This window comes from Chelmon rostratus, chromosome 3 (genome assembly GCF_017976325.1).
Source record: "Chelmon rostratus isolate fCheRos1 chromosome 3, fCheRos1.pri, whole genome shotgun sequence".
Classification (NCBI taxonomy): domain Eukaryota; kingdom Metazoa; phylum Chordata; class Actinopteri; order Chaetodontiformes; family Chaetodontidae; genus Chelmon; species Chelmon rostratus.
This window is the reverse complement of record NC_055660.1, coordinates 20,778,444-20,786,969: the sequence shown is the minus strand read 5'-3', so window position 1 is coordinate 20,786,969 and position 8,526 is coordinate 20,778,444. Positions and strand designations below refer to the sequence as shown.

Genomic DNA, 8,526 nt, shown 5'->3' with positions numbered 1-8,526 from the left:
ACAGCTGTTACTAAAAACGTTAATAAAACCTGCAATAACTGACTGTTTCGGCCACTTATAAAGACAACATTGACATGTTATCACCTTTAAAGTTGATATGGTGAGCATGTTAGCAAACGGTTGCTTGTTTTCACATCCAACAGCGGAGCAGCATTACAAGTCATGTAGAGGCGTGCCTCTGGCCAACCTGTGAATGCTGTTTTTGGTCAACCAAGTCCTGAAGGAAAAATCTGGCACTTCAGCTGTTAAATGTTTGACTATGTATCTGTATCTGCCTGCTGTTTGGTGCTGAGCTGTGCAGTGGGGTTTTTAGATCTTGGTTATATGGTAAATGGAGTATTTAAGCAATGAAACTTGCTGAAAAGCTGCATATTCAGGTGATAATTCTTTGTAGATTTACACTCCGACTGATGCCTTTCACATTGTCATTTCATGTGATTATACTGGAAATATGAATTATAGCTGCTTTAATGATAGCATCGTTTCTTCATGTCTCTCGCTAAGCCGTGATCGTGTGACAGCGAGCCTGCAGGCACAATACCAGGACCCTGACACCGAGGCAGGACACCAGAATTCAGCCGTGATTCAATTGATTATTTCCAACTGTGTTTTTTCTACCATGACATGTCAAAAAATCTTCTGTGAAAAATGCATATTCACAGCGGTTTGCATCCACTAGCATCTATATGTAATCATCAGTGTGTTCTGCTCACACCTTCAAACTTACTTGCAGATTTGAGATCATGCAACTTTTGAGCTGCTTTAACTTTCTAGCTATCCAGCCAGTGTGAAACTCTTTCTACTGAATTGAACCCTGTTGTTCACATTCCCTCTTCAGCCATGTTCTTATTGCTTTTCCGTCCCCCAACTGGGGTGAATTTACTGAAATCAACTGAACATCACAGCTTTTGCCAAAGTTCAGCTTATTTAGAGAAAAGGGCGAGCTCTTCTAATGTGTGCATGTTCTTTTTATATGCAGAACTTGAAAAAAACTTGCAATGATGCATATAGGTAAAGAAAGTGAAACCTTATAGCTGGGGTGTTAACCTTCTCTCCTTCTTCTGATACAGGAGGCCAAGCAGGGAGATTCTGGCCAGCCTGGGACTGAGAGATAATGTCCCTGCCTCCACCCCTCCGTTGTGCCCCTCTTGCTACCACAGTCACACCCACTTGCGCACAGAAATACCAGTAGCTCTACATCACCGGCCGTGTTCAGGCTAAACCTGAACACCCCATGTGAGGAGTGGACATGCTGGTCCTAAAGCAGCTTTTCTGTAGCATGCTCAGAAAGAGGCCACAGCTTTTTAAATGCAGAGGTTTAGCAAATTGTGCGGTTTAATGAATGTCAGTGTAGGACAGTGAAAGAGTGAAAATGTATTTAAAAGGTCATGATAAAACTGTCCATCACATGGCATCAAACATGTCTTAAGATGTTTTCATACATTCTGCTCTGTTACATTAAGACAACATCAAAACAAAAACAATCATTTCATTTCATATGGAATAGTTTTTTTAATTGAGTGCTGAAGAAAATTACAGTATTAAAAGGAGTGCCAAGTGACTGATATACTACATATATATACACACACACACAAACACACACACACACACACACACACACACACACACACACATATATATATGTATATATATACACACACTTGTTAAATAATGTTTACATTCAGCAGATGGACAGGAAATAAGAAGGAATAATAGGCTAAAGATTTGGCCAAAATGATATTTGCATTTTTATTATATATATTAGTTTTTCTCACAAAATTTCAAACGTCTTCCACACAGTATATAAGACAAGCACCTAAATACTTAACAAATCAGTTTAGCCAAGTTTAATTCATTTTGTCAAAATCTGGAAATGTATTTTCATATATACATTTTGTGAGATTCATCCTTTTTAAAAAGTCACACACATCCTCATTCATTAACTGGCAGAAAGTATGCGAATAATAGAATAATATTGAAGATGAGAATCATCTCAAGGCATTTGTTTGACAGAAGTGTTTTGACATTCACCCTTTAACCTGAATTATATTTCTGTAAAAAGAAAGAAAAACTACTAGAAAAGCGTCTTAAAAGCTCATTGATCTGTCAGAATAAAAATATTTTTTTTTATTATTATACATTCTGATGGTACTAATTTAAAACAAATGCATTTGCATTTGCTAAACATTTTATACACATTCATTCAGTTTTCAGTACTTTCTCTCCTTGTTTAACCAGTGAGTCCACGCTGTCGTTCACTGTTCTCGCCACACTGTTTGCAGCATCATCTGTGTTTTCTAATGTGTTCTTGTTGCTGAATTTTCGTCTACCCACCTCAGATACCGCAGATCCAGCAGCTGCCCCGACAGCTCCGCCGATCACCCCCCCCAAAAACACACCAAGCACCAGACCCAGCAATGCACCCCCTATGACTACCTTGGGCACCTGTTTAGCAGTAGTCGCAATTTTCTCCCACACTGAGCTCTCTGCCACCATTTTGGCCCTGGCTTTGGCCTCAGAGCCCACCTTCCCCCACACTGGACTCTGCGCCACCTTCTTTGCACCGGCACCAAGTCCAGCTCCAACTCGCACAGAGCTGTCAGCCACCAGTTTGGCTCCAGTTTTGGCCCCAGATCCTACTTTTCCCCACATAGGACTCTGCGCCAAATTCTTCGCCCCGGCTCCAATCCCAGCTCCAACACGCATGGAACTCTCTGCCATCACTTTGGCCCCTGAACCAACTTTTTCCCACATGGGACTTGCCGCTGCTGCCTTTGCCCCAGATCCCACCCACGTAGAACCGTCCACCACTACCTTGGGAACTCTATCTCCTACCAGTTTGGACACATGTCCGGCACCAGCTCCCACCTTTCCCCACACAGAACTATCAACCACCATCTTCTGGACGTTTTGTGCTCCGCTGCCGACTGTCCCCCACACTGGACTATTTTTCACGTTCTTTGCCCCCTCGCAGACCCACACAGAGCTATCGGCCAACAGCTTCGGTAAATTCTTTGCACTACACTCCATTTTCTCCATAATGGAACGGAGAAGTGAAGGTGACATGGTGGAAAGCGTAATCGGAGGAAGGCTCTCGATATTCATGGCTTTTACACTCATCTCTGCCTCGTCCCTTGTTTTCTCAATCTCGTCCTCTCTCACTTCCTCTTCTGCCTCGGCCACAGGCTGCATGTAGGGATAAAGAACCCGCCTTTCAGAGCTGAGCTGTCTAACGTCTTCTTGTCTCCCTTCCTCTAACTTTTTCCCCTTTCTCTCCCTCGCTATCTCCACCTGCCTCTGCCTCACTCTGTTCTCCGCCTCCTGAAAAGCTGGACAAGAATAACACTGGCCTCCAGCCTCCTCCACTGTCTGCTCCACCTTCTGTAGCAGCTCCGCCACATTCCTCTTCTCTCTCCAATCTCTTCCGTTCTCCATTACATGAAACCTGTCCCCGCATTTCTCCACGAGCTTTAACAAATCCCCCCGCTGACCAGCAATATATGCCTCCACGCTATTGTGCCCAGCCTTCCCGCTCTCCCTCAGTCGATCTACGTAAGTAAAGAGGACCATAGTGTGTTTCTGGACTGCCTCTGGGCCAAAAACGGACTCGAGGGCCCCGAGAGCCTGCAGCTCGGTCTTTGCAGGCTGGTCTAAGGGGACACACAGGAGGAAGGCGTGAGGACCAGGACTGGACAGAGCCACACAGGAAGAGATCTGAGCTCGCACTTCATCTGGACTTTGCTCTGAATTGAACCAGTCTGGAGTATCCACCACCGCCACCTGCAGGCGAGAGAGGAGATGCACGCAGCAATATGAAGAGTCAATTCATAGGAAATCAGCCAGATAGTACTGTTACTTGACACAGAACATGTAGAGCGTGTCAAAGATTTGATGTTTGGGAGTTTTGACAATGGCACGTGATGGAATGTGTGAAAGGAAAATGAAACCGTGCGAGCAAACATCTTAATAACTTACCCGTCTTCCTTCAACCAGAGCTTTCTTTTTCTCACACTCCTGAGTGATTGCTGTGAGGCTTTCCGGGCGTGACTCAAACTCCTCCCGCCCCAGTATGCTGTTGCCAACGGTGCTCTTCCCTGCTCCAGATCTCCCGAGCAGCACCACACGCAGCTCCGGAGAGGATGACGAGGAGGAGGAGGAGGAGGAGGGGGGGAATGTCGGGGTGGAGTAGGGAGAGGAGGTGAAGGTTGGCGAGGAGGGGGAAGAGGAGAAGACGGGCGAATGAGACGCAGAGGTTGGAGATGCCTCAGGGGATCTCTCTTCAAAGCTGTTGATTCTGTGGTGAACTGAAAACAATTGGGTGAAAACTGGAGTTTAACATTGAAAATCTGAAATGCTTTTAAACTTCAAACATCATAGAAGTAAACTACAAAGTGACAGTGAAGTCCTGCGACTTACAAGTGGTGATCATTTTGGAAGCTGGTTTAACCTCAGACATTTGTGAGAGTATAGCTCCATCTACAGAGGAGAAACAGTCCTGTTTGTTTTCTGCTCACATTCATTTTTCTTCTTTTCTTACATGACACAAAAATGGGATCCAGTGCCAAGTTCTCTTGGCGTTTACCTGCATTTAGTCTGAAACTGGGCGTCCTCTTCACGCTTCTGTCATCACGCTGCTCTGGATATGACTGTTGCTCTGGCGCTGGAGTTGAATGAAGCCCGTTAGACACTTGGCTCACGCCCACTCTTCCCTCCATCACATCCCTCTCCTCCCTTCTCCTACTCTCCAGGGCGGCGCTGCGCTCCTCTCCTCTATCGATACTCCTCTTTGTTTCTGTGTTTGTGATGTGCGTTGAAGCGACCGTCTCTCTTCTCTCCTCCTTTTGAGCTCTATAACTTTCCATGAGTTCTCGCCTTCTTTCTTTCACTCGTTTCTCCAGATCTCTCTCCTGGGCTGTTTTCATATAGTACACCCCATTTTTACTCACCATTTTGTCCACCTGTGGCATAAATAAACACATAAACAAACAATGCATTTTGGAAATGTCCCTCATACCCATGTTCACACTGTCACATTTATAACCATAAAAATATACATCTGAGGAAACTGCAGTGTGAATGCTGGATATTGAAAAGCTGATTATAAAGTGCACTGCTGGCTTAAAAAGATGAATAACACCAATAATTTATGAAAAATATGGAACATCAGGTTTGAAAGGAGTTTTTGCTTTTGGTTGATAAAAGTTAAAAACGCATGAAAAGTGGGAAGTGGGCCAAATGACGCAAATCTAAGTTAGGAGCTGAACTGCATTATTTGACCAATAAAAACCTAAATGAAACTTAAAACTCAGACTGTGTAAAAAGTATAAATATTATGAAAAAGTTGAACTACTGAAAGTCCCAAGTGTTTTGAATGATTGAAAGTTTGAATGGTGTTTCTAGCTGAAAGTATGAATGAGTAGAAAAGAGCTGAAAACCTTGAAAAAGTGCAAAAATGGGGAATTCTGAACATTACATCCATTCTTTTGAATTCAGAAAATTCCCCAGAAAATGGCCTATTACAGAAAATATGAAAAGCATGAATGAGAAAAGAAATAGATGCGTGTCCTAAATGAGCTGAACGTTTTGGTATTTGAATGAAGTTTCTGTGCAGCAACATATATATAAAAAAAAAATACGGAAGAATAACAAAAACAGTTTGGTAGAAGAAGAACAAGTGTTGTTGTTCACTAATTCCTGCATTTAATCCCCCTGTGGAATAAATTACATCGCAGGTCAGGGTTACAATGCAATAATTCTAATCATTAACACCCAAACTGGTCCTGACTACGGCTGGGTGTGATTGTGTGAGTGTGTCACAGGGTGTTGCTGGGAAACATGACAACAGACAAAACAGTTAAAAAGACAACAACAAAACAGAAATTCAGCGTCTGAAAAAGTGCTTGATAAAAATCATGACATCCAGGTACCTCATTTCAAGTGTTTTTTAAAGTATCCATAGAAATGGAATCAGTATGAAAACAGAGAAGCTGTTAACAGTACACGTTTCCCAAATGTGTTCGAAAACTCTCTTCTGTTAATTGTTCTCTGTGGTGGCTTCTCACCTTCTCCAGCAGCTCACGGACCTGCTCCCTGTCCTGCTGCTGACGATTATTGATGACATGGTACCTCCCCCCACAGTGTTCAATTATCTGCCTCAGGCCTGGGTGTTCTTTCTGCAGGTATTCCTGTGGAAAACAGTTGAGATTTGCAATGAGTTGCCTCTCTCCTGCTCTTAGAAACTGCAACCGATTAGTTCAAACTGGACGAGGTGAACGGAAGTACTGCAAGAATATCTGAAGGAGACATTTTTCACAAAATGATGTCTGAAAGTAGTTTACAAAATCTGACCTGAAGAGTTTTAATTTTATTCCTGTGTCTGTGTCACAATACTGGCCAACTTGTTGAAAAATTAAATACAAAACATCAATTTGAACTGCATCCCCATCAAAATCAAGGTCAATCAATGGTTTAAGTCAGTTAATAGAGAAGACTGACAAGAAGAGGGGAAGGAAAGTGCTGTACTGCACTGAGGTACCTGTGGTAAGAATTTATACTCCAAAAAGTACATTTCTGCCCTCGTTTTTCAAACAGTGCACGGTACCAAAGTGTACAAGACTTTTAAGGTATGTCATGCAGGATCTTCCAAAAAGAAACAACAATGTATTGACCATATCCTACTAACAAAAATTACGAGCACTGATACTAAGCGTGCAACTCTAATACCTCCACTTTTCTTCCCATCAAGTAGTCCCCACAGGTCAGCAGGACCAGGGTGTGATCCAGCGCCTCCTCCCCAAACACCTCCTCCAGCTCTGCAGGCACACGACCTTCCATCTGGGAACAAAGAAGAAGAAAAAAGTCACTGCCAACTGTTTATTTATCATAAAGACATGGTGCAAATTTCAAAGAAGTAAAACATGAATGAATATATAAGGAAACAAAAATGTGAATCAAATATTTTACTCGTAAAACAACCAAAAAGATGTAATTGATGAGTCAATGAGAGATAATTGCAGAACACAAGTGAAAGGCCAAACAGAAACTGCAACCAACCTCTGTGAACTGGCTAACAGGCACTAGCAGCAAAATAGCATGTGGGCCTGGTGCTACTAGTGGGATTGCTCGCTTCGTCTCCTTCCTGACGCTGTCCTCCATCTTGCCGCCGTTCCAGTACCACCTCGGCGCCTCCACCAGGGTCACACTCCTGCCATCAGAGACGCCCTGTCGCAGCTGGCAGCTCCTGGAGGCACCTGGAGAGACGGGGGACAGCTCGCCCAGGATAGTGTTTGCTGACGACGTCTTTCCACATCCAATGTTTCCCAGAAGAACAAGTCTGAGCTCTGGGGGCGAGGACTCATAGTAGCTCCCTCTCAAGTGTTCACTCATGGCTAGAAAGTGAACAAAAGCGAAGGTGTGTTGTGAGAATGTGTGTTCATACATGTGGTTTTAATCAAAGGTTTGTCTCTAGATTGAGATGAAGATGAAACCACATGACAATAAAACAGGAAAAACTGAGGACTAGACAGTTTGGGGAGGAGTTTAGTTATCTAATCTGACAGCTGTTTTATGACAGCATGAGGTTTTCTTTGAGCATCACGTTTCTTTCCAACACATTCACCCCATCGTCTCACCTGTTGTGCATGAATTAACAAGAACTAGAATAACTGACAAAAGCTGTGCTCTTACATGAAGCTTTCGTTTCACATTTCTTCCCCTCGTAACTTCATCCCTTTTTTTCCTCAGTGTGTCTGATAGGCCACACCTCGCCAGTCCTGTCCAACTACATTTTCTACCTGAACTTTTATATTTGGACTGATATGTAAACATGCACAAAATAGATCCAAATGCACACAAATATAGGGACTGAACATCTGGCACCACACAACAGAGCAGACTGAACACACTTAGCACTAAGGTGAACCTCAAACTTGGTATTAAACTAATCCTAAAAGCAAAGAGCATAACTCGACGACAGATAGTAGTAGTTAGTTAGGCAACCACTTTCTCAGAAGCACAAAGCCGGTATAAAAACACCACAGCACACGTTACGTTGAGATTAAACAGAAATATGAAACTTTGTCTGCTCACTAACCATCTACAATTTGCTGCTTCAGATAAACCCACTTTAAATTTCAGATAACTAGTAGTTTAGTAAACAAATGTATCATTCAAATAATAAAAAAAGAAACATACTTACTCTGTTACCGTTGGAGGTCTTTGAAGCTGTGTTCATGTGCTGTCTTCTCTGTGTGCTCCGTGCAGCTGGCACTGAATTATGTCTCTCATCCAGACAACTTCAGTACATGTTGACTACTGAAAGCCGCCTCGGCAGGTGAGGCTCGTCTCAGGGAGCTACCCGTCTCACCACTCCCAATTGTGAACACATGCACACATGAACGCACTCATAATATATTTTTGCGCACACAACAGGTTTCTTTGTCTGCAGGCTGCTAAACATTCCAAGATGGGGCGGAGGAGGTGTGCTCCGCGGCACATGTGAATCATTCTGGTTTTATCTACCACACC

General features: G+C 43.2%; 1 protein-coding gene across 1 annotated transcript; it reads right to left on the bottom strand.

Moving 5' to 3' along the window:
• Positions 1–1,355: 1,355 nt before the first annotated feature.
• Positions 1,356–8,383, bottom strand: LOC121604785. Its single transcript, XM_041934387.1, has 8 exons — positions 8,198–8,383; positions 7,054–7,388; positions 6,724–6,834; positions 6,063–6,185; positions 4,583–4,958; positions 4,417–4,476; positions 3,976–4,304; positions 1,356–3,780 (listed from the first exon to the last, which is right to left on the bottom strand). Exons 2-8 carry the CDS (start codon positions 7,384–7,386, stop codon positions 2,200–2,202), a joined length of 2,913 nt encoding a protein of 970 aa, XP_041790321.1. The 5' UTR covers positions 7,387–7,388; positions 8,198–8,383; the 3' UTR covers positions 1,356–2,199.
• Positions 8,384–8,526: the final 143 nt, after the last annotated feature.

What these genes read in the sequence shown, in the direction of transcription:
- LOC121604785 (XM_041934387.1), bottom strand. Translation starts at nt 7,386, where the DNA reads ATGAGTGAACACTTGAGAGGGAGCTACTATGAGTCCTCGCCCCCAGAG. An exon ending in TCCGTGAGCTGCTGGAGAAG is followed by an intron (nt 4,959 to 6,062) that starts GTGAGAAGCCAC and finishes TTTATGCCACAG; the next exon opens with GTGGACAAAATGGTGAGTAA. An exon ending in CAGTTTCAGACTAAATGCAG is followed by an intron (nt 4,477 to 4,582) that starts GTAAACGCCAAG and finishes TCTCCTCTGTAG; the next exon opens with ATGGAGCTATACTCTCACAA.